This window comes from Geotrypetes seraphini, chromosome 9, assembly GCF_902459505.1.
Source record: "Geotrypetes seraphini chromosome 9, aGeoSer1.1, whole genome shotgun sequence".
In the NCBI taxonomy this organism is placed as follows: Eukaryota; Metazoa; Chordata; class Amphibia; order Gymnophiona; family Dermophiidae; genus Geotrypetes; species Geotrypetes seraphini.
This window is the reverse complement of record NC_047092.1, coordinates 156,167,739-156,193,936: the sequence shown is the minus strand read 5'-3', so window position 1 is coordinate 156,193,936 and position 26,198 is coordinate 156,167,739. Positions and strand designations below refer to the sequence as shown.

At 44.0% G+C, this 26,198-nt stretch overlaps 1 protein-coding gene across 3 annotated transcripts in view; it reads left to right on the top strand.

The window, feature by feature from the left end:
• The window catches only part of HLTF (helicase like transcription factor), a 92,538-nt gene that overhangs the window by 44,997 nt on the left and 21,343 nt on the right, over positions 1 to 26,198 (top strand). For all 3 annotated transcript variants that reach the window (XM_033957799.1, XM_033957797.1, XM_033957798.1), the window contains exons 12-17: positions 603 to 746; positions 2,956 to 3,094; positions 3,520 to 3,655; positions 8,612 to 8,791; positions 16,963 to 17,084; positions 19,103 to 19,281. In XM_033957799.1, the coding sequence (XP_033813690.1) occupies positions 603 to 746; positions 2,956 to 3,094; positions 3,520 to 3,655; positions 8,612 to 8,791; positions 16,963 to 17,084; positions 19,103 to 19,281 (900 nt within the window). The remainder of the gene's footprint in view (positions 1 to 602; positions 747 to 2,955; positions 3,095 to 3,519; positions 3,656 to 8,611; positions 8,792 to 16,962; positions 17,085 to 19,102; positions 19,282 to 26,198) is intronic.

The following is a 26,198-nucleotide window of genomic DNA, read 5'->3' as shown; positions in this document are numbered from 1 at the left end:
TAGTGCTGGTGGCACACATTTTTGTATGTGTTTTTATAACAACTGTTTGAATGTTATAATGTTTATTAGTAATGTTTGTTACAGAGCAGGACAAAATTGTACTATCGGGGATTCCTCCCTCTTTCTAGTTATGTCTTTCATTATAGTGCTTCTTGATTGCTTTTGTACAATCCGAGAGGGTAAGAGCTGCTCCTTGGGAAGGAGGTGGAATTGAAAACATGATTTGACAGTTTCAGCAAAAAACTTGTGGGTTCAGATGCAAAACCCTACAGCTCAGGACCATTAGACACATCTACAAGAAAGAAGATTATTGAGATCAAAGCCTAATCTTTCTTTTTGAATAGCACTGGAGTTTGTCCTGTTGAGGTTTTTCGGGTTTTTTTTGTCTTATATTGGTAAGGTCAGATTTTCATGCTTTCTGTAGGGTACTGAACAGGTGGCAAATGGGCTCGCCTTTTGTAGATTCTTGTTTAAATAAGTTAGATTATTGCGCAACAGCTTCTGTGTGCTTAAATTGTGCATTTTATATGTGCTCTTTTGATTTTTACTTGAAACCCCCCCCCCAAATATGCAGCAATTTCAATAAAACTGTTTCTTTCCAGGACCAGTTCGAACAACATGTAAAACCAACTGTGCACTTGAATATATATGTTTATTATGGTCCCGATCGTAGTAAAGAATCAGCAGTCCTTTCAAAACAAGATGTTGTGTTAACTACATACAGTGTTTTGACACATGATTATGCAGTAAGTATTTGTTCAGGTACAGATATTCCACAAGTTTTGGCAGAGTCAAACCTTAGATAAAAAATAAAATCCTGTCATGCAATTTATTGAAATATAGAGGCTTTACAGCCTATATGATGCATACTTTTGTTACACTGAAGCACAGCCTTAATCAGAACCACTAGAAAATTACAGAAATCTTCTTGCCAAGTTCTTTGGAACTGCTATGCTCTAGGGCCAGTGTTTTTTCACCATGTATCCGGCAGTATCTGTTTTTGCAATTGGTTATAAGAATAATCATACTACTGTGTTTCCCCCCAAATAAGACAGGGTCAAATATTATTTTTGGCTTCAAAAACGCATTAGGGCTTATTTTCGGGGGATGTCTTTTTTTTTTTTTTTTTTTCATGTACAGCAATCACTTCTCCCTCAATTTTTACTCTTTCCTTTCTCCTCTCTCCTCATCCCCCCATGTGCAGCATCTTTCCTCCCCTCCCTCCCATCCCCCTGTGCCGCAGAACCTCACTGACCCTCCCACCGTGAGACTGACATACTGTACCTCTGAGGCCTCCAAAAACAGCAGCGGTGGCAGCTCTCTGTAAGGGCTGCTTTGCGGCCTTCCTTCTGCTGCATCACTGATGTGGCAGAGGGAAGGCCCCGGAGGGGAAGGCTGCGAAGCAGCCCATTCAGAGTGCTGCTGCTCCTTTAGGAGGCCTCAGAGCGGAGGTATGTCAGGTCTCACTGGAGTGGATGTCACTGAATTGACGAGTCTGATTTTTTTCAGCGAATTGGGTAGCACTAGTGTCAGGGATGGTGGCATTCGGGGGATGGGGGGCTTCGGGGGTCGATCTTAACTAGGGCTTATTTTTAGGGTAGGGCTTATATTAGGAGTATCTTTAAAAATCATGCTAGGGCTTATTTTAGGGATAGGTCTTATTTTCGGGGAAACACAATAGGTCAGACCAATGGTTTATCTAGCCTAGTATCCTGTTGTCCAACAGAGGTCAATCCAGATCACAGTACTTGGCAGAAACACAAATATTAGCAACGTTCCATATTACCCATCCCAGGACAAGCAGTGTCTTCCCCCCCCCCCCCCCGTTACTTCTGTTTGCCACCCTAAAAGTGATCCCTTGCAGGGCTAATACCTTTCATATTTCTCCTAGTGAGGACAGAAATGGAAGCATTGCCCTGCTGAACTGACTGAAATGGTTTTTAAGCTTCAGTGAATACAGTCAAATCAAAGATTGAGTCAGAACAAGTTGTCAGAGGCAGACAACTGCAATAAACCCTAATTAAGCATATTCTAAGATAAATGTCAGCAGTTTGCAAAAATATCATCAAATTGGAGAATAACAATTAATGATTCAACAATTTTTATTGAAAACAGCACCTGTAGACCAACAAATACAAAAGTAAGGCAATAAGTAGAAAATAAGAAAACAATGACATGGCAACAGAGTGATTAATCAATGCTAGCAGAACAACAATCTAAGAATGCATGCAGTATCCCCTTTCCATTGCAAATGCAAGCAGTGTCTCACTTCCGGTTCACCACACAATTGTTTCCCACGTACACACCTTTATGGGACCCCTGAAGAAGACTTTTTGTTGAAATGCGGACCGTGTTGGGTCCTGTATCCCTAGCGGACTAGGTCCTTTAAGGCTCTTATGTGGATGATTTACTTTTATGTGGATGGAATTATTTTATGTGGATGATTTTAGTGTACCTTTGGAACTTTGATACTTTCAAATAAAGTCCATTTAGGAACATCGTCACTCCACAAAGTTTTTTTTGTTTTTTTCTGCAGTATCATTAATACATATCAAACACGACAACACCCCCTCCCCCATGTTGTTGGAGAATAACAGTTTAATTGTATTTGCTATTTTCCAGTGGTTGATTACTACTGTAGGAAGAAAATATAAAGGGGGTCTTTGGGAGCATTTTATAAACCTCTTGTTTTTGGATAATCCAGTTTTCATTATATATATTTTTCAAAGTTGGTTATGGCTTCCTGTGGCTGATTTTTAAATCTCTCCCCTACAACTTTATGAAATGCTGTTGAGAACCTTCCATTTTGATGAAATGATTTTTTTGTCTTGTGTACAGTTATCTTGTTATCATGCTTTTATGTGCCAGTCTATATACTTCTTAACATCTAGAAGATTTAAGCTTATAAATACTTTAACCTGAACAAAAAAATGATAGGTAACTTCTTTATTTCAGTGTAGGAGCAATAGCCCCTTACATAAAGTCAAGTGGCTTCGAGTTGTACTGGATGAAGGACATACGATCCGAAACCCAAATGCTCAGCAGACCAAAGCAGCAGTAGACTTAGAAGCAGAAAGAAGATGGATACTGACAGGTAATATACATTTTTAATTTTTAAATTGTGTGAGGGGAGAACTGCAACTCCAGGAGTGGCTGAAGAAACAGGACGGAGGAAGGAGCCATGGATGGCAGGAATCTTAAGTCTAAAATGTTCTTTGCTGTCAGTGGAGAACCTCTATTACAGGTAAGCAACTTGTGGGTTATGCACCTCTACCAGCAGGTGGAGACTAAGAATTCCTGACTTCAAAGTTAGCTATAAACAGACTGTGCTATCACCCTTAGTCAAGTCTATCTGTTTTCAGTCTTTGGCAGGTGGCGGTAATAAATCTATGCTATCCCGAGGTTAATGTTAAGCCTTTCAGGATGGGGACAAGTTTATTCTTTTCTCTCAGGAAAGAATCTAAATTGTTTTTTTTTAAAAAAGGGATCATATCTGATCTGATGTTAATTTTGTTTTAGGTACTCCTATTCAGAATTCTTTGAAGGACTTGTGGTCTCTCTTCTGTTTTTTAAAACTAAAACCATTTGCTGACAGAGAATGGTGGCATCGAACAATCCAGCGGCCCGTCACTATGGGAGATCAAGAAGGACTTCGGTACGAGGAATAGATGGTGGTTTTCCAATAATAATCAAAGATATTACAGAATTCACAGTTCTTCAAAGATAGAGTAAACTGACTGTGTGTAAGTCAGTCTTGAAAATTGGGGAGAAAAGAGTTCTCAATGTCTGTGCTAGTAAGGTTTATTCTCCTTATAATTAATGGAAGCTTCAACTGTTAGTGTATAGCTTGAGCAAGTCATTTTATCTCCTATTGCACTTTAGGATAGAGACTTGTTCTACTTGAATAAACTTATGGGGCAATTCTGTAAATTGGCGCCTAGAAGTATGTGCCAATTAGGCGCATCAAAAGCATCCACTGCTTGCCAGGGATTGGTAACATGGAATGTTTCTAATATTTGAGTTTCTGCCATGCACTTATGACCTGGATTGGCCACTGTGGTAATAGGATACTGGGCTAGATGGACCATTGGTTTGACCCGGTATGGCTATTCTTATGTTCTTATGTAAATGTCAATCAATGATGCTTTTGATGCGCCTAATTGGCACATACTTCTAGGCGCCAATTTACAGAATTGCCCCATAAGTTTATTCAAGTAGAACAAGTCTCTATCCTAAAGTGCAATAGGAGATAAAATGACTTGCTCAAGCTATACACTAACAGTTGAAGCTTCCATTAATTATAAGGAGAATAAACCTTACTAGCACAGACACAGGGATTGGTAACATGGAATGTTTCTAATATTTGAGTTTCTGCCATGCACTTATGACCTGGATTGGCCACTGTGGTAATAGGATACTGGGCTAGATGGACCATTGGTTTGACCCGGTATGGCTATTCTTATGTTCTTATGTAAATGTCAATCAATGATTCTCCTATGTCTGTCTCAATAGCAGACTATGAATTTTTTTCTCCAGAAACTTGTCCAAACCTTTTTTTAAACTCAGCTCACTAACTACTGTTGTTACCACATCCTCTGTCAATGAGTTCCAGAGCTTAACTATTAGCTTAATTAGATGCTGTGTGCTTTAAATGCTATTCCACAAGCCTTAGTGTCTAACTGCAAGGAGTTACCGTACATGCATAGTTTTTAGAGGGCTTCAATGGCTGGGAGGGTGTAGTTGGGCTGGAGTGAGTTTTGATGGAGATTTCAGGAGTTGGAACCAAGCACAGTACCGGGTAGAGCTTTGGATTCTTGCCCAGAAATAGCTAAGAAGAATAAAAATTTAAAAAATTTAAATTGAATCAGGTTGGGCAGACTGGATGGACCATTCGAGTCTATATCTGCCGTCATCTACCATGTTACTATGTATGAGTTATATGTATCATTTGGTACACTTAGGTGTACCAGCTTATGCCTGCCTTGACATAGCGTAAGAGGACATGCCTAAACATGGGTATGCCAATGCTGACACATACTGGTATTTTCCGTAACAGACTTTTGGTGTCAGAATGCCGTTATAGAATTGGCGCCAAGTGCATGGCAATAGGTTGCCTAAACTGAGATTCCAGTTTAAACAATTGCTTCAGTAGTTTTGTAAACCACTGGTTGACAAGGAGATTAAAAATTGTGAATTATTATTTAGAGAAGCTTTTCCAGCGAGAGTTTGTTGGGGGAGGGGGGAAGAAGAAGAACAACATATAGCTGCATGTCTTTTTTTTTTTTATTAAAACAAAAATAAAGTACTGTACCTGCATAAAAATAACAGGTGCAAAAGTTGTAGTTATTTTGTACTGTCATGTTCAAAGTGGTATTCCTTGCATACTTTCTCTCTGAAACTTGATACAGATTTCACAAGTAAAGGTCTACATGGACTTTCTCCCAACATGGACAGTTTGAAAATTGCCCATTTCTTTAACCTCCCTCCAGATCGGCACAGAAACGGATGGGTTTACGCTCCTCTGCCAGCAGGTGGAGACTGAGATATTAACTTTTGGCTACAGACTACAGTACAAGTGGGCTGTGCAGTCCCTATTACAATCAGTCTTTCCTCAGTCTCCAGCAGGTGGAGTGGTAAGCTTGTGCAGTCTTTGCTGAAGTTTGTTTTGGGCCTTTTGGATCTGGTTTAGTGAATCTTTCTTGTCCCCTTTGCTGTCCAGATAGAGCTTGAGGGGAGCCTTTCAGGGGTCCTGATCACGGGGGTGCCACACTGAGAAGGGTCGAGTCCCTCTCTCCATTTCCCCCACCTCCCCAGGTTTGCTGACATTAGAGGAGCCTCAATTGTACGCTTGGCCACCTGTTCAGCACAGACTACAGTTTAGAGTACCTGTGGGGTCTGCTTTCTTGATACAGCTGGTGATCTGAGAAAAGTAAAAAGAAAAGACAAGAAATTAAAGGAGCATACAGTGGTCATGAGGCTGCTGTTTTTGTATGGGGGTTTTTGACACATTCATTATGAATACTTCAAAAAAGTAGAACAAGTGCATTTTATGTGGGCACTAAGCAGTGGATGTGTCTGGCGAGTGCATGAAATGGTCTAGCTGCCTCGAGGGAGATCCGGCTTCCCCTTCCCGCACGCACTGCTCGTTGGCTGGAGGTGGTGGTGACACTTGGGCTTCTCCTGCCGCTTATGCCGGGGTTTCTTCATCTCCCGGAGGTCTGGCAGATTCAGTGTTGCGGACCGCTAGTGATTTCACTCACGGACCCACACCGCTGGTGCCTTAAGTGTCTCGGGCCTGACTATTGTCCTAAGTTGTGCGAGCGATGTGCTACTCTTCAACCTCGAGCCCTTAAACGTCGTCGGGTTTTAGTGGAAAAGCTTTTCAGGATGGACTCTTCAGTGACACCCTCGACCTCGAGTGCTGCCTTGGTCCCACCTTCCACTGAGGGTCCTCCTGCTTCCATGACTCTTACCACGAGCTTCCTTCGACTTTACTCGTTTAGATCGTCTTTGACCTCGAGTACACCTGCCTTATCTTCCCCTGAGCTCCCCTCAGGTCAGATACCTATGTAGAAGGTTCCGGCGGTGGTCCTCAAGCTCTCCAAGACCTCCAAGTCGAAGCACATCGCCTTGGGGCCTTTAGCCTCAGCAAGTTTCAGACTCGGATCCACAATTGCAGGCTTCTCTCCAGACCATGTTGGAGCAGCAATTTGTTCAGTTACTGAACAAATATGGTTCTGCCTTGACTAAACCTCCTGTATTCCAGTCTCGAGCTGAAGTTACACACTATGCAAGGAGCAGAGTCTTTGCGAGTGTCTGGTCTGGCATCTATGCACTCTATGCAAGGAGCAGAGTCTTTGCGAGTGTCTCGATGGGAATCTCCACACTCTTAAGCAAGGAGTAGATTCTTTGCGAGTGTCTCGACAGGAATTCTCACACTCCATACAAGGAGCAGAGTCTTTGGGAATGCTTCGAGATTCCTCGATCGAAACCACTGAGTTAAGATCTACAGCTTCTAGCCTTGTTCATTCACCAGCAGCATTGCCTGTTTCCATACATAGGGCAACGTCTCCTCAATCCTACTCGAGACCTGCTTCCAGGCACCACTTTCGTCGTCGATTGAGGCCTTAATTGAGGCATCCATCGAGGTGCAGGTCTTCTTCCAAGGAGCAGCCTTCCTTTTCCAGGCCTCATTCTAGACCTTCCAGCTCTTCAAGGCCTCCAACTCCTCGATCGAGGTCACCGCTTCCAGACCCCAAGGACTCAGCTGCTTCCATTGCCTCCTCCAAGTCTCCATATTCTTTGGATTGCCACTTTTCCAGAGAGGCTTTGCCTTCGTTCTCCACTCGAGGCGCCTCAAGGTCATCGAGCCCTTTTCGAGGCAAGGCCTTGGCAGATCAGCTGTCATTCTCTTCCTTTCTTTGTCAGATGGCTGATGACATGGACATTAAATTAGATACTGGTTCTAAATACTCTAAGGAGTATCTCGAGGAAATGCATCTTGAATAGTGGCTCGTGGACTCTAGGGGGCGCTATGGAATGGATAATGAATAAGATGTGTTTGTGGAGAATTTTGTGGAGTTTTTTTACAAAAACGCCTGCTTTTCGTCTGGGTAACTCTAGTTAGATACAAACATATGTGTTAGTTAAGGCCACGCCCAATAGAAGCATACGAAAAGTTGGTGAATAAAATTCTGAATATGGATGTAGCCAAGGTCAGACAAACACACTACAGATTAATATTAAGGATCTAATTTCTCCTTTTGTAGCACACAGGTTTAGTGCAGATAAACAGCAACCCCTGAGGAGCTCTGTCTTTTTTTTTTTTTTTTTGTGGGGGGTTGTTTTTGAATTTTCAGATGACCTGGCAATCTACTTTTATATTTTGCAATGAAAACTTGATGTTCAGGAAGTCACTAGGACTTGAACATGAGTCGACGGCATCTAATAACTCATATATTCACAAAAGTACATGGGTATAAAATTTTAAGGAGATGAAATCTTTTAAGAATTAAAAGTATATTTTTATATTATATTGTATTACTATACAGAGAGGTTATTTTTACAGCATCCAGTGCATACAGACATTTTAGTTCTCTCCACAAATTTAGCTGTCTCCTAATAGATTATTGTTCTTTGGAAACTGTTTCCAGATAAGATTTATTAGGAGTCCAAGATCAATGGTCAGTGCCATTTTGTGGGTGTGTGGGATGCATCAATGCTGGGTTGGGTCTATTTAAAGCAGGGGTGTCCAACCTGCGACTTGAGGGCCGCATGTGGCCCCGTGAAGTATTTTGTGTGGCCCTGGTCGAGGGCGATGCAGTATTTTCCTCTGCTGCCCCAGGGTGTTTACCATCTTGCTGTCTCCCTCCTCTGTCTTGCTGCAGCATTTGCACTTTTGTACGGCCCCAGAAACATTTTTTTTCGGCCAATGCGGCCCAGGGAAGCCAAAAGGTTGGACACCCCCTGATTTAAAGCATTCATTTAATTAGTCAAATATATTTATTTATAATTACTAATTATTAGTGACTTCTGCTTTACTAATATCTTCAGTAACAGTGACACTGATTTGATTTTACTGTCGTTGAGACATTTTGTTTTTTGTTTTTAGACGACTACAGGCTCTAGTTAAAAATATTACATTGAGACGGACAAAAACAAGTAAAGTGAATGGAAAGGCAGTATTGGAATTGCCTGAGCGTAAGGTATTTGTTCAGCACATAACACTTTCAGAGGATGAAAGACAAATTTATGAATCTGTGAAGAATGAAAGCAGCGCCGTCATTGGCAGGTAAAGGAAAAAGCTGACAAAGGTGAATGAAACCACAGTGCCTTAAAATACATTCTTCTTTAGCGTCCCTCCAGACCAGCACAGAACGGATTAGTTTATGCTCCTCTGCCAGCAGGTGGAGATTGAGATATTGACTTTTGGCTGCAGTACAAATGGTCTGTGCAGTCCCATCTACAATCAATCTGTTCTCAGTCTCCAGCAGGTGGAGTGGTAAGCTTGTGTACAGTCTTTCCTTTGGTTAGTTAAGGCCTGTTGGATCTGATTAGAAACCTTTTTCTTATCCCTTTTTGCTGTCTGGACAGAGCTTTGGGGACCCTCTCAGAGGTTCTACTGACTTCGGGGGTGCCATACTCGAAAAGGTGGAGTCCCTCCCCCTATATCTCCCACCTCCCCCAGATTTATTTCTCTAGTGGAGCCTCAACTGTTTATCTGGCCACACTTTAGGCACAGACTACAGCTTAGAGAGCCAGTGGGGTCTGCTCTATCAGGCTTGCAGCTATATGGGCTGTGAGGTTTTTTGTTTTTGTTTTTTTTAAAGTAAGTGTTCCCTCACAAATTGCAGACTCGCTTATTCATAGTCTACTCCGACCGCCTCTTCCTGTAGTAAAGTCAGGCTACACCAATCAGGAGCTGCGTGTCAAAGCAACTCCTGATTGGTGTAGCCTGACTTTACTACAGGAAGAGGTGGTCGGAGCAGACCGCAAGTGATTTTCCTCACCTGCTGCCGCTCCAGCTTTTTGACAGGCGAAAAACCGCATTTGCAGTTTTTTGAAATTCATGGGGGTTCCTGGAACAGAACCCCCGCGAATTTGGGGGGAGTACTGTATACGACAGACAAGAGAAAATAAAAGGGTCTGAGGCAGTCATTTCTTAATATGGCATTTTTGTGCACAAGTTTCCCGTGCGTACAATATGAGCACTTTTAAAAAGCAGAAGTGTGTTTATGTATGCACTGAGTCTTGGATGCGGCTGATGTGTACACATAAGAACATAAGAATTGCTGCTGCTGAGTCAGACCAGTGGTCCATCGTGCCCAGATGTCTGCTCCCATGGTGGCCCTTAGGTCAAAGACCAGTGTCCTAACTGAGACTAGCCTCACCTGTGAACATTCTGGTTTAGCAGGAACTTCTCTAACTTTATCTTGAATCCCTGGAAGGTGTTTTCTCGTATAACAGCCTCCGGAAGAGCATTCCAGTTTTCCACCACTCTCTGGGTGAAGAAGAACTTCCTTACATTTGTACGGAATGTATCCCCTTTTAACTTTAGAGAGTGCCTTCTCGTTCTCCCTACCTTGGAGAGGGTGAACAACCTGTCTTTATCTACTAAGTCTATTCCCTTCATTATCCTGAATGTTTTGATCATGTCCCCTCTGTCTCCTCTTTTCAATGGAGAAGAGGCCCAGTTTCTCTAATCTCTCACTGTGCGGCAACTCCTCCAGCCCCTTAACCATTTTGGTCGCTCTTCTCTGGACCCTTTCAAGTAGTACCGTGTCCTTCTTCAAGTATGGCGACCAGTGCTGGACGTAGTATTGCAGGTGGGGGTGTACCATGGCCCGGTACAGTGGCATGATAACCTTCTCCGATCTGTTTGTGATCCCCTTCTTAATCATTCCTAGCATTCTGTTTGCTCTTTTCACCGCCGCCACGCATTGCATGGATGTCTTCGTCGACTTGTCGACCAGTACTCCCAAGTCTCTTTCCTGGGGGGCTCTCTCCAAGTACTGCACCGGACATCCTGTACTTGTGTATAAGATTTTTGTTACTGATATGCATCACCTTACACTTGTCTACATTAAACCTCATTTGCCATGTCGCGGCCCATTTCTCGAGTGTGTTTATGTCACGTTGCAGGTCTTCGCAATCCTTCTATATCTTCACTATGAATAACTTTGTATTGTCTGCAAATTTTATCACCTCGCTCGTCGCACCAATTTCCAGGTCCTTTATAAATATGTTAAAGAGCACAGGTCCAAGCACCGAACCCTGTGGTACTCCACTTTTCCAATCCGAGTATTGTCCATTTACCCCCACTCTCTGTTTCCTATCCTCCAGCCAGTTTTTAATCCACGTGAGTATTTCACCCTCGATTCCATGGCTTGCAATTTTTCGAACTAGTCATTCATGCGGGACCTTGTTGAACGCCTTCTGAAAATCCAGATATACATTGTTGACAGGTCACCCTTGTCTATCTGCCTGTTATCTCCCTCAAAGAAGTGCAGCAAGTTCGTCAAGCAAAATCTTCCTTTGCTGAAGCCGTACTGGCCGGTTCTCATCAGATTGTGTCCGTCAAGGTGGTTAATGATGCGTTTCTTTATCAGCGCCTCTACCATCTTTCCCGGTACTGAGGTCAGACTCAATGGTCTGTAGTTTCCCGGATCTCCCCTTGAACCTTTCCTGAAGATCGGCGTAACATTCGCCACTTTCCAGTCTTCCAGAATCCTTCCCAATTTGATCGACAGATTAGTTAGTAGTTGAAGCAGTTCAGCTATAACCCCATTCAGTTCCTTGATTACCCTCGGATGGATGCCATCCAGTCCAGGGGATTTGTTGTTTTTAAGCCTTTCAATCTGCCTGCATACCTCTTCTAGACTGACCGTCAATCCAGTCAGTTTCCCGTCTTTGTTTCCTGCGTATAGCCTGTCGGCTTCCGGTATGTTGTGTTTATCCTCTTTGGTAAATACCGACGCAAATAATGTTTGTCCTCCTTTAGCATTCCCTTTATTCCATGATCATCCAATGGCCCCACTGCTTCCTTTGCGAAGTGTTCCGGCTGCTTCGAGGGGGGCCTAACTTTGGCTTCAGGTACCGGCAAGCAGGGTTCCCCTTTGCATGTGCACAGTTCATCAGGGAGCGCAAGAGAAGGCCGGGGTTTCTTCCACTGGCGGTGGTCGGGGGGATACAGTTTTGATTGTCATAGGTGCTGGGGATTCCCTTTACGCTGCAGCGGCTGCTGCTTGCTGTTCTGATTTAGCAGCTGGGTCTAGTAAGGCCTCGTTGCCACCTCTGCATTTGGGAGACAGTTTTTTGGTGGGCCTTTCAATTTTGGTGGGACGCACCACCATTTTGCCCATGGCCTCAGGTGACCGTCCTCCTGTTTTAGAAAGACAGGAACAGGTCCTATCTGCTCCTGCAGTGAGTTCTGTGGTGCCGCCGGGGGTTTTTGCCTTGATTTTGTTTTAGCCTTGTGTAAGGCTTATTTACAGGTGGCTGTGGGTCCTGCTTTTTCTCTGGGGGTCTTTTGGTCTTTTGGCGGATCTTTGCCTTCCATGTCCGCCCCATTCAGTCTTCTGCGGCATCTACCTCCATCCAGTCTCACTAGCCATCGTCCAAGCAGCTGCGCGTGACTTGGGATGACCTTTTTCTGACCTGGTTTCGCAGGATGAGGACTTGGAGCTTGAGGAGGAATCCCATGATCGTTTAGAGGGGCTGATGATTTGGATGGCAGATTTTTGGAGACACCGGTTGGCAAGGATGTGTCAGTGGTGCACATTTTTCACTGAGAAGAGCTGCAGGAGCTCATTCTTCAGGTGTCTTTGGTTTTGCGTTTGGGGGGATGCTAAGGACCCCCCTCGAGTTGCGGACTCTCTGCTTTGGGGGATCCGGTCAGCATCCCGCTCTTTCCCTTTGCATCAGGATATTTAGGATGTGGTGCATGCACAGTGGAAGACGCTGAATGAGTCTTTTTCGTTTGGAACGGTCCATAGCCAGACTTTATCCCATTACTGATGGAGATAAGGATACTTTTAAGTCTCCTTTGATGGATGGGGTGGTCTTGGTTATTGCTCGTCAACACACTGGGCTGGTCGAGGGTTGTTTGACCCTGAGAGATCCTCAGGACTGTAAGATTGAGGCTCTTCTTAAGCAGAGTTTTGATATTGTTGCCTTAGCTGCCAAGGCAGTGATGTGTGGCGGTTTGATGGCCCGAGCTTGCTTCCGGTGGTCGGAGAGGGTCCTGGACTAGGAGTAGGCTGACTGGTCTTTAGTGAACCAGGAGGTGGCTAAAATTGAGCTTGACGCGTCTTATTTCTCGGATGCCATATATGATCTTTTGAGGGCATTGGCCAAGTCAATGGCTCTCGGAGTGGTGGCTCGTCATACCCTGTGTTTTCGGGGTTGGTTGGCAGATGCGGCCTCTAAATCCGAGCTCAGTAAATTTCCATTTCAAGGTTCCTTCCTCTTTGGAGATGAATTGAATAAGCTGGTTCAGGCCTTTGAGTGATTCTTAATGTGCCTCAGCTTCTGGAGGACCGACCTTGCCAAGTCTTCCGGGTGGCTCTACCCATGGCCATTTGCGTGATTTTCATAGGTACCGCCCTGGGTGGGAGTCGGTCCCTTTTCCTTCCAGAGATCGCTTCTTTCAGTGCATTCAGTCCTTTTGGGGGGGGGGGGGGGTCAGGATTCCACCAGTGGCTCTTCCTCCTCCTCCTTGCAGGAGTTTTACTGGTGGTGGGTCCGCCCATCCCCACTTAATCTAAGGCCTGATTGGTCTAATTGGCCAATCAGACCTTAGACTTAGTAGGGATGGGTGGACCCGCTATTCCTAAGGCCTGATTGGTCCAGGCTTCTAGAGCCTGGGCCAATCAGGCCTTAGGCTTCGGCGGGATGGGCCGGGAAGGGGCGGGCCCACCTCATTTCAACGAGGCGTGCCTGCTTGCTCGACGTGCAAGACCCATCTGTAAGAACAGGTTTGGTGGAGTGGGGGTTGTTAGCGCCGGGGGGGGGGGTGCGTCTTCGGGCAGGAGGGATTGGGCACCCTCCTGCCAGCGACCGATATTGTCGGGGGGGGGGGGCGATCGGTAGTGTCGGGGGGGGCGGTCGGTAGTGTTGGGGAGGGGGGTGCGTCTTCGGGCAGGAGGGTTTGGGCACCCTCCTGCCAGTGATCGGTCAGGGGGCCACGGCCCGCTATACTTATAGCGGCAGAGAGATCCCTTGCCGCGATAAGTGTAGCGGGCCGTGTCTAATCTAACCCGATTCTCTAACCCGCGTCTGTAACATGGACGCCGGTTACAGAATCGGGGTTTAGTTTAGGCCGATTCTGAATAGGACGCCTCTCCCGGGCGTCCTATACAGAATCAGGGCCTAGGTGTCTTGCGGGCCTCGCCTTCAATATAGGCGGCCTGCCTGGGGAGCATATTTTTTTTAAAAACGTGCATCCCGATTGGCTGATTAGACAGCTGTAGGACGCCTACAGCTGCCTAAAATCGGGACGCACTTTTAGAGAATCAGGGCCAAACTGTGCATACTGAAAATAACTTGTCTATATGAGACATTAATCTAGGTTAATTCCCCACATATTGCAAATATAGGAAACACTAATACTTGAAAAATAAAGGAATTCCCTATCAAGAACATCTTTTGAATTTTCTGCAACTTTTGTATAAGTGTTTATTTTTGTGGTGTTTGGGTTAGAAGCATCTCCCAAGTATAAATAGCAACTTTCACACATGCAGACTGCTTACATGTATAAATGAGCTTTTCAGAAAGCAGCTATTTACATATGGAGATCTATACCATAAAGTGATTTCAAGAGAACATTATGGGAGTGTGATTTGTGCATGGCTTGGATGGGCTAAGAAACAGGAGAAGAAAAAACATTCTACAGAGAACAGAAACAGCAAAAAACAGAGATGGCCAGAGGGATAATAATGTCACTGAAGCCACTCTTTGGGTATTAATTTTATTGTTCTGACACTGCTGTGTTGGAAAGTGTCTGCATCAGATGTTCTTGCTTTTCAGTGTAAATATACATAAGCTCACTCGTTCATGGTTGCTGCAAAGGTAAAGCTTTACGCAGTAGCATACCTAGCATATGTGATACCCGGGCCCATTATTTTTTTACTCCCCCCTCTATATAAAAATACATGATTTATAGTAATCCACATGTCGCACAACAAGAGTGCACCTAGGAAAAGGCAGCATCTTGCATACTGCAGTGAGTAGTAGAACATGAATAAGCCCATTGTAATGCTAAACAAGCCAGATTAGTACAGATCGATCTTGCACAGTCAATGCTAACAGAAAACCAAGTCTTTCGTGAACACAGAAACACCCTCACCCAGTATGGAATATGTAATCACAAATTAAAAATAGAAATATGTAGACAAAAGTTTAACTGAACCACAAAGAACAGACTTTGCATACAGCACAGAAACAGTAATGCATATCCCTTAATATTGTGTAAAATGTAAAGACAGCAGATGTAAATTTGAAAAAACTGAGAAATAGTAATCATTACTTTACAAATTAACAAATAAACATAAAATGGAAAATAAGATAATACCATTTTTTTGGGCTAATACATTTTTTCAATTAGTTTTCAGAGGCCAAAACCTTTTTCCTCAGGCTTGTAAAGTATACTGCTGTTATGATATCCTATCCTGAGGAAGGGGGTTTTGGTTTCTGAATTAGTCAAAAATGTATTAAAATTAGTCCAATAAAAGGATCACCTTAATTTCAATTTCTATTTATAAATGTTTATCAACACAACTACAATGCTACTTTTATTCTAAAGCAAAAAAAATCAAGAAATAGAAAAAAAATTTCTACCTTGGTCGTTCCTGCTTTCCTCATCTTCTCATCATTCTCTTCCTTCCATCAACTGTCTGCTCTCTCTCTGCCCCTTCCAGAAATTATCTGCTTCCCATCTCTCTCTCCACTCCTATTGGTCTGGCATTCATCTTCTTCCCTTCCCTTCCCTCCCCCATAGGCTGGCATTTCACTCTCTCCTCTTCATTCCCTTCCCTTTCTTTTTCTTTCCAATTTATTTTCTGCATCTCTTTAGATTAAATTCTTACTTTCCAGTCCTCAGATTTCCCTCTTTTCCCTGTGTCTACCTACAGCTTTCCATCTCTTTTCCTCACTCCCTCCTGTATTTCACTAACTCTATCCTCTTCCCCACATCCAGCTTGTGCCATTTTTTAATTTATCCCTTCCTACTATCATGTGCCCTCTTTCTCTACCGCTTCCATCATTTTCTCCTCTCTGTACTCCACTTTTCAATCCAGCGTTTGCTTCCCTCTTTCTCTCACTTCTGTCTAGCATCCGCTCCCCCCTCCCCCTGCCCCCTTCTCTCTCTATATCCACCACACTTCCATCAGCACCAGGAAGGGGAAGGCCCACCATTTTGGCGGAGGCAGGCCTGCCAGATAGAGAGAGTAGGCATCCCTCTGGCCGACCTTACTTAAAAGGTATGGGGGGATGTTGAGGGGGTATCAAGGTGGGTTTAGGAGTGCCAGGGTGGGTGTTTGGATTTTATGGAGTGTCCCTAGTTTGGGGGGCTGGCAGCAGGAGGGAGTGGGCATCCCTCCTGTCGATGGTGGTTCAGAGGGTTGTCGGGGATCACAGGTCAGCAGCAGGAGAGAGTGGGCATTCCTCCTCCCAATTTTGGGGGTGGCTGTTGGGGGTCCCCTGCTTCCTCCCTTCCGATCAACTGAGCTGGCAGGACTCGTCGAAAACATGATCAGGCAGGCTCGATTCTGTAACCGGTGCCGGTTAGAGAATCGGGGGTGGGTAAGGCATCTCTTTTTTTTTTTTTTTTTTTTTTAAAGACATATGCAATTCTATATAGGATGCTGGTGTGCGATTCTCAGCCGCTCCTTAGGCGGCCGCTAAGACCGGCGTCTTATATAGATTCAGCCCCCTACTGTATGTCCTTGAGATGCCAAGTTATAGACTTGCCCCCAAAGTATCTTCAAACCTGGAATAAATTTATTTATTTAATTAATTTTAGCATTTATACACCGTTTATAGCCTAAGCAGTTTATATTCAGGTACTCTAGCATTTTCCCTATCTGTCCTGACAGGCTCACAGTCTATTTAATGTACCTGAGGCAGTAGAGGGTTAAGCGACTTGCCCAGGGTCAGAATGAACAGCGCAGGGTTTGAACCCACAATCTTAGGGTGCTGAGGCTGTAGCTCTAACCACTATGCGACACTCTCCTCCATTGTTAATTTTTAATTCCAGTAAAATTGTATAACCAAATACTTTTGTTTTTGATCTTAAAATGAAAACAAAAAATAATATATAATTGGAGTCCAGTTCAGTGATTCAAAACATACAGTAACAAAATCTTTTTCAGACAGGTTGTGATGCAAGCATTTTTTCGGCTGATACTCTTTTCTTATAATAATGTTTACTGAATCCCTTTTTTAATTGAAATTCTGGTTCTTTAGGTATTTTAATGAGGGGACAGTTCTTACGCATTATGCAGATGTTCTTGCTCTCTTGGTTAGATTACGGCAGCTGTGTTGCCATCCGCATCTTGCCAAAAACACTTCTTTCAGTGGTATACCAGGTTAGTATGCATTCTGTATGTATTATACCACTGTAGGATCTATAATAGAACATTTATGCTTGGTATATTCCTAGATACGAGCAAACAGTAGGCATATAATGTAATACTAAATGTAATACATAAGTGTAGTACACGTGTAACTATATTCTAAGTATTTTTTCTATTTCTCTGACCAACAGTTATGTTGGTAGTAATGGGCTGTATAGACCAAGGGTATAGGGAAATGCTAAGAACATTCATTTGTTTATGCAGCCTGTAGTCCTTTAGTCCTTAAAAATTAAAAGCTTCTGAATTAGTCATTGAAAATGTTTATTATATTGATTTTTGATGATTGTAAAAATGGATGCTGAAATATCTTTCTGTTTATTCAGAATACGAGAAACAAAATAGCAAGTTGCACTGACAAATCTGATGTCCTTTATTATAAACAGCAAGAATCACTCAAAATGGTGCCACATTTTGTCCTGCAGTTATTTCAGGAGTACAAACACAAAAAGATATGTTGTTCTTAGGCTTCACCTAATAAAGTAAAATTTCTCTCGGTTCCTTCTTTAAAAATAGGAGAGTCATAATAATAGTACAGTTAAATTGTCAGCATTCTATGCCTCTATTTTTATCTACTTACACAATATTTGGAATAATTTTCAGCCCACTAGTAAGATTTTTACAAGAATTGGTACCAAATATTCTGGTATTTTAGTACAGAGATATGCTATTTGCATGCCTTACTGAGTACAGGTAGTTACGAATGGGGTCTTGCTTCTCTCTTCCGTGTCCCAAATTCATGTCTCCCTTCACAAAGCCATGGGCAGCGGCTCCTACATGCAGCCCGCAACTGATCTGGAAGCCTTCCCTCTGACATTGGTTAGCTACAGCAATACCTTCCCTCCTCCCCTCTCACCTGCTTCTCTCCCTCTTCACCTTGCCTTCTTCTCCTGAAACTACTGAATATATCAAAGTTGTAATTCTATGTCCCTTTCTGTAGTCTGCGAGGGCTGTGTACTGCAAATGAAGGGGCTTCCCCCTCCTAATGCATCTTGGGTGGGAGGGGCCGAAGGCCCTGATTGGCTCAAAATGGCGATTTGAAGCCCCGTAATTTGCAGCACACAGCCCTGTAGACAGGAGGCAGGGAGCTTCCCTCTTGCTGTTTTCTCATCCGAAGGTACAGGGGGATGTGGCAGGGGGGCCCAGGAATGTTGGGGGGGTTGTGCGGGAGGGGATGGAGATGTCAAGGGAGATCCGGGATTTCAGGGACATGTTGGGGATTTCAGGGTGAGGTCCAGGATGACAGAGATGTTGAGGATTTCAGGGGGATGTCGGCGATGTGGGGGAGGTCAGGGGGTGTAGGGCTCCACGGCTCAGCTGATCCTGGTAGGGGGAATCCCCATCAGCTGAACTGCCGGGAAACCCTGAAACCGGGTCTGCTGATGGGGATTTCTTCTGCCACGATCAGAGAAGGTAATTGGTGGGTACGTCTACAAAATTTACTTTTGTATGTTTTTCACGTGGACATTTTTATTTTTGAAAATGGGCATAAAAGGTAGACATCTGAAGGACCAAAACTTATACCTAGCTCATTTTCAAAAATAACAAAATAAGATGCTTGGCAGCTTTGAAAATGGATATTTTTCCTACTGGGGTTGTGGACGTCTTGCACAAAACGTCCAACCTTAAACTTAGGCACACTTTTGATTATGCCCCTCTAAATTTCCTGTCTGTCCAAATTAGATAGTAAGCTCTTCTGAGCAGAGACTGTCTATTACATGTTAAATGTACAGTGCTGTGTACACCTTTCAGTTTTATAGAAATGATAAATAGGAGTAGTAGTATGACATCTCTCTCAAGCATATTCACTGTGGATATTCCTGAAGACCTGTCTGTGATTGAGTAGCCCAGCTACTTAGGATGATATGTCTGCATGTCTGGACTCTTCTGGAAGGACTCAAAAGAAAATTAATAGTTTATCAGATTAGAAATTTGAGCTTTGTAAACCTTTTGCTTATCTGTAATCTTTCTAGGTGATTCTACCCCAGAGGAACTACAAGAGAAGCTTGTAAATAAAATAAAGCTGGTTCTGAGTTCTGGCTCTGACGAAGAATGTACCATTTGTTTGGATTCTCTGACTTTTCCTGTGATAACGCAGTGTGCCCATGTTTTCTGTAAACCCTGCATTTGTCAAGTTATTCGTAGTGAGCAGGTTAGTCACTGCATATGATATCTATCAAAGTACTGTCTACAATAATGTTTCCAAACCTAGAAGCACACCTAGCTCTGAATATACATAAAATAGATTAGTATACCTTGGAGAACCAGGTATGCAGATCTGTATTATGCATATTCATGATGGTAGCCCTGAAAACCTTACTGGCTAGGTGCGGCTCCAAAAGAGGACATAAGAACATAAGCAGTGCCTCTGCTGGGTCAGACCAGCAGTCTGCTCACGCGGCGGCCCATCAGGTCCAGGACCTGTATAGTAATCCTCTATTGGAAACACTGGCCTAGTAGGATAGTATTTTTCTTTTAGGCAACATAACTTAAAGCATAGGTAGCATATTTTATATGGTCATATATTTAATTTAATGAGGTGTCTAAATCTCCCAGAGGATTCAAAGCGGTTTACAAAACAATTAAATTGACTTAAGTAATGGCCAAAAATCTAATCGGGTACTTTGAATTCCCTCTCTGTCCCAATGGGCTCACAATCTAACTATAGTACCTATGAAAGAAATAATTACTTGCATTTACCTATATAAAGAGTAAGAAGTCGGAAAAGATAATACAATAAATTCAATACTATAGGTATGAAAAAGGCACAACAGAAGGGAAAACGTCAATATTAAAGAACCCCTAAGAAAAATCCTAAAAATAAAAGGGAAAAAACAGCAAAATTAAACAAGCCCAAGCCCAACAAAAATAAAGCAAAAATAAAAATAAACCCCAGTCATTCTCACTACCCTCAGAGAGTTGCGCAGGGACAGAAATCCAGCCCGTCCCTGTCAGAATCCTGCCTTTCCCCGGCAGAATTCCGCCCATTCCCACCAGAATTTCCTCCCGTCTCCACCTTTCCCTGCAAGGAATCTCCGTCCCTCATAAAAATTACCTGTCACCATAAAAAGCAGCAATTACTTCTGACAGTTTTGATTTTAGTTTTAATTGAATTTTACAGAAAATTCAAAACAAAGTCAGACATCTGCCAGAACAGGCATAAAACCAATACCCCTTCTCCCTCCCTCTCCCCAATCGGGTGGAGTTAGCATATCAACAAAATGCTATCCCAAAGAAGTAGATTTAAGGCAGAATTTGATGAACAGAGAGAAGATGCCTGGTGCAGCAATTCTCTCTCCCTCTGCTCTTTTTTTTATTTAAAGTTACATATTTAATGCTGGTACCTGCTGGGCTGAAGCAATTTAACACAGGGTAGTCTGGCTCCGGAGCTGCACAGTTATGCTGCCCTGTCTCTCCCCGCGTTCCTCTGCACAACCGCAGTGAGTGGTGGCAGGCATGAGCCAAGGAGATTCTTGAGGGGAGGTCTCACACCAAGGCTCACTACTGGGAGAGCTCTGCACATCCACCAGTCTGGGAGCACTTCTACAAAGAAGTGCTCATGATTGGCCATCAAGCTCCAGTTCTATCTCCCTGATTGGTGGCTGTGCAGAGCTCTCCCATGTGAGTGGCAATCAGCAACTGGTGTGCTGAGGGATCGAAGAAGCTTAGAGGGAAAATTGGAACAAAGGTAGGCTGGCATTTCCGTGGGAACTCCAGAGAACCAGCGTCCATCCCTGTGGGAGTCCTGGGGATCTAGGGGGTATCCCTGCGGGAGTCCCATGGACCTAGGGGTATTCCCACAGGAGTCCCGTGGACCAGGGGGGATTCCCGTGGTGGGATTCTCATAATCCCTGTTTCCGTGCAGTCCTCTACCCTCAGTCTCAGTCAGCTTCTAATTTCATGTCCCCAGTTGAACCAGGCCAGTCACTTAGCTGACTGTGCACTTTCTTCTCCTGGTTTTATGGAGTGTGCTCCCAGTCTTCCGCCTTTCCCTGGCACCTTAATGTGAGCTTTTCATCTCAGCAGTATGTCTCTCTGGAAGGAGCTCAGGATAGTGTGGACCATGTCTCGCTTTTATCCGCTAGCACAGGGTTGCTAGCAGCTTCTGGGTCAACCTAGGGTGGATTTTAGTTACACAGGTGCCTCCACACACCTCTTCCCAGTGCAGGTGGTGCTTATGGATCTACAAGACCGCCGAGTGGATGTTGTCCTCTGGAGGCTTTTTTTATGCAGTTGTTTTAGGCATTAAGGCTGCTTCTGCGGTGTCCTTTGTTACTCTCACCTGTTTCTCGTCATTCTGGAGACTGAGGCTGTAGAGCCTCCTCCTCAATTTCTTTTAGCTTCTTATGTGAGTACTGGCTAAAGTACAAACATACTCTATTTAATAATAATTTTATTTTTATATAGCACCCTACCTCATAGTTCTAGACGGTTCACATACAGTACTAAAAATATACAAACAGTGAACAAAAGTACGAAATCTAAAAACAACTAAAATTATACAATAATTGAATAAAATGCATTTGCAAAAATAGATAGATATTCCTTAAAAAGTACAACTTTAAAATCAGTATGCAAATTTCCAATCCATATTCTGAAACATCAATTTACAAACTTTTCAAATAAATCAGTTTTCAATAGTTTCCTATAGGACATGTATGAATGGGCCTGAGAAATAATAGAACTTAGCCATGAAACCATTTTACCTGCCTGAAAACCAAGCAATTTATCAAAGAATCTCTTGTAACGAAAAGGATTAATAATCGGGAAAACAAATAAGTATTGCCCTGGTGTTATTCTTTTAGGTTTGTATCTTTCAAAACACAGAGACAAGTAATTAAAGAGCCATACCAAACAGTACTTTAAAACTGGTGCAACCTAACTTAAACAGTACTCTAGCCTCAAAAAGCAACCAATGCAACTGTCTGTAAGATGAAGTAACATGATCATGTTTTTTCAGCCCAAAAATTAAACGGCCATATTCTGTATAAGTCTCAGTCTTTTTTGAAGCTTTTTTTGAGATCCCACATATATTATATTTCTGCTCACAGGATGCTCTGGATCTGAGAATGAGTTACTGATTTCATTTACAAGGCTCCTTTGGCTTTATTTTCTTTTACAAAGAAGTTTTTGTGTGGCAAAGGCCAAGATGACCTTATAAATTCTGTGGTGGACCGTTGCCCTAAGTCCCTGCCTGATAGCAGATACAAAACCTCTACAGGTTCTAGATGCTCTATTTTTTGTGGTTCCAGGCTAATCCACTCGTATATGACTGCCACATCTCGGAGATTTTCCCAGAGCTCATAGCAGCGGTACTCCAGCTACAGGCGAACCCAGCCATCTACCTCACATTCCGTGGAAAAGGGCGCTATGACACCAGGCTGAGGTATGCCCCTCTACAGTTAGGAAACAGACTCTCAGTTTTCCTGCCGGCCTGGGCTCACATTTCGTCTGACCAGTGGATCTAGGACATTCTTTAGTAAGGCTTCAAATTGGAATTTGCCTGGTCTCTGAAGGATTGGTGAGTGGACTCTCCCGCACTTTTCAAGGTACAAGCCTCTGTACATCGCTTGTTGGATATTCTTGCTATAGAACCAGGGCCTCCCGATCTCTCGGGCTCAGGCAAATACTCCATATACTTCATCGTGCCAAAGAATGGCTCAGACAATTGGAGGCCTGTTCTGGATCTCCAGCACATAAATGCGGCTCTCATGTTTCCACGCATGCTTGTGGTTTCATGTTTAAAAAACAACATATTATTGCCAGTTCTCGGCTGTATCCTTCAGACTGGCATTGGCTCCCCATATCTTCACCAAGGTAAGGCTTGGTCGTGGAAGCTTATTTACGGAACATGGGTCTACCAGTACACCCTTACTTGGGTGATTGCCTGATAAGAGCTCCCTCATTGGCCGAGGGTCAACATACAGTGGATCTGGTGATCCCTGTTGGATTGTGAGCTCCAGACAGGGCAGCGTCCATGCAGTCTCTAGAATATCTGTGTGTTTGGTTCGACGCGGGCCGCATCTATCTTCCAAAGGCAAGCAAGACAGTAGCTGTGTTCTCCGAGTTTCTTCCTTCTTGAAGAAGCCTGCTCCATTGGTATGGGACTGTCTTCAGGTCCTAGGGTTCCTGGCAGCCATGTTGGATGTGATTCCTTGGGCGAAAGCGCACAGGTGATCACTCCAGCATGCCTTCCTCTCTCGTTGGGCTCTGCACAAGGATGCATTAATGTCCAGTCTTTCCTGGACTCTGGAGTCTTGGGCCAGCATGGCTTGGTGACTTCTCCCTCAGTTGCTCTGCAGGGGTGTACCGGTGAGGATTGCCTCCTGGGTCGTAGTGTTGACAGATGCCAGCTTTTGGGGCTAGGGAGCCCACTGTAATTGTCCCATCCAAAGGAGTTGGATTCTCTCCCAGAGGAAATGGTCAAACTGGCTGGAGCTGAGAGCCATTTGGCTGACTCTGGTGTGATTCCAGAAGTTTCTGGAGGGCCAATGGCAGTAGCCTATGTCCATTGCCTGGGAGGGACCAAGAGGTTTTCTCTGGCTCAGGAGGTCCAACTTCTGTTTCTGTGGGTGGTATGTTATCTGCAGGCGCTTTCTGCAGCACATATGTCAGGAGTTGATGATGTTCAGGCCGACTTCCTCAGCAGACAGGCTTTGGATATGGAGCTGGCCTTGGAGGCGTTCTGAGCCATTGTACCATACTGGGGTTGGCCCCACTTCGTCCTCATGGCTACGGCACAGAACAAGAAGACCCCTCAATTCTTCAGTTAAAGATTATAGCCGGCAGCAATGGTCACCAATTCCTCATGCAGCCGTGGCCTCAGGGGGTTCTCCTGTATGTCTTTCCTCCCTGACCTATGGTAGGCTGAGTCATTTGGTGGATAGGGGCCCATCCAGGCCGTGTCGTTCTGGTGGCTCCAGTCTGACTTTGCAGGCCGTGATACACAGATCTGCTGTATCTTCGCAAGGGTTGTGGCCTTATGCTCCATGCTCCTCCGGACTTGCTTTTATGCTCCACGCTCCTCCGGTCTTGCTTATTTGGGGTCCAGTCTCTATGAAGGACCCAGGTCGCTTTGCTGGGTCAAGAACTAGTTGAGTGAAAGGCAACAGAGGGTAATGATCAAAAGAGATCGCTCTGAGGAAAGGGATGCTACCAGTGGTATACCTCAAGGTTCTGATCTTGGGCCTGTTTTTTAAAACATTTTTATAAACGATATTGCTGAAGGGTTGTCGGGTAAAATTAGCCTCTTTGCGGATGATACCAAAATCTGCAATAGAGTAGACACGCTGGATGGTGTGAATAAAATGAAGAAAGACCTGGCGAAGCTTGAAGAATGTTCTGAAATTTGGCAGCTAAAATTTAATGCTAAGAAATGGAAGGTCATGCATTTGGACTTCAAAAACCCGAGGGAATGGTACAGTTTAGGGCAGGGGTGTCCAATGTCGGTCCTCGAGGGCTGCAATCCAGTCGGGTTTTCAGGATTTCCCCAATGAATATGCATGAGATCTATTTGCATGCACTGCTTTCAATGCATATTCATTGGGGAAATCCTGAAAACCCGACTGGATTGCGGCCCTCGAGGACCGACATTGGACACCCCTGGTTTAGGGGTTGAAGAACTTATGTGCACGACAGAAGAGCGGGACTTGGGTGTGATTGTGTGTGATGATCTTAAGGTGGCCAGACAGGTTGAAAAGGTGACGGCGAAAGCTAGAAGGATGCTAGGTTGCATAGGGAGAGGTATGACCAGTAGGAAAAAGGAGGTATTGATGCCTCTATATAAGACTTTGGTGAGACCTCATTTAGAATATTGTGCACAATTCTGGAGGCCGCACCTTCAAAAAGATATAAAAAGGATGGTGTGTGGTCTTCATCATAAGGCATATGAGAACAGATTTGAAGATCTCAATTTGTATACTTTGGAGGAAAAGCAGGAGAGGGGAGATATGATAGAGACATTTAAATACCTACGTAATGTAAATGCACATGAGTTGAGTCTTTCATTTGAAATGAAACTACAATGAGAGGGCTTAGGATGAAGTTAAGAGGTGATAGGCTCCGGAGTAATCTAAAGAAACATTTTTTTTACAGAAAGGATGTTAGATGCAGAAAAGGTGGTGGAGACAGAGACTGTGAATTCAAAAGGGCCTGGGATAGGCATGTGGGATCTCTCGGAAAGAGAAAGAGATAATGGTTACTGTGGATGGGCAGACTAGATGGGCCATTTGGCCTTTATCTGCCATCATGTTTCTATGGCTCTTGCATGCGCAGGTGGGCAGAGCAACGTCTACAGGCGATCTCCGTGATGCATGTAGTGGGAATGGACAATGTCCAGGCTGATTACCTCAAAGGCAGACCTGAGACCCAGAAGAATGGACATTATCTGCAGCAGTGTTTCAATCCATCATTCTTCAGTGGGGTTGGCCAACTTTCTATCTGATGGCTACGGCGTGGAACAAGAAGGTAGAACTTTTCTTTAGTCAAAAATCTGAGCCTGGTTGCTAAGCTTTGGGAGCCCTATTCCAGCAGTGGCCAAGGAACAAGTTTTTGTACATGTTTCCTCCATGGTCCATGATAGGGCGAATACTTCACAGAATATCAAATCACCCAGGGAGAGTGGTCCTTGTAGCTCTGGATTGGCCAAGCAGGCTGGGGTTTGTGGACATTGTGGATCTTCAGAGAGACCAGAGTGTCAGACTGCAGGTACAGCCCAGTGGTCATAGAAAATCTGGATTGCTTTGGTCTTATGGTATGGTTCTTGAGGGTACGATGTTAGAGCACAAAGGATACTCGGAGGTAGTCATTGCTACTCTCCTCAGAGCCAAGAAGCCTGTGATGGTCTCTGTTTATGCTAAGGCATGGGAGACATTTCAACACTGGTTAACAAAAAAGAACATAGAGCCATTTAATGCTCCGATCACAGTGATGCTAGCTTTTTTCCAAGCAGGTAACAACAAAGGCCAGAACGTGGTTTTGCATGGCCTCTGTCTGTCTCCTTATGAAACTATTCAATAGACATCATTGTTGGATCTTACTGTCAAGACCGTTTTCCTCATGGCCATGGTC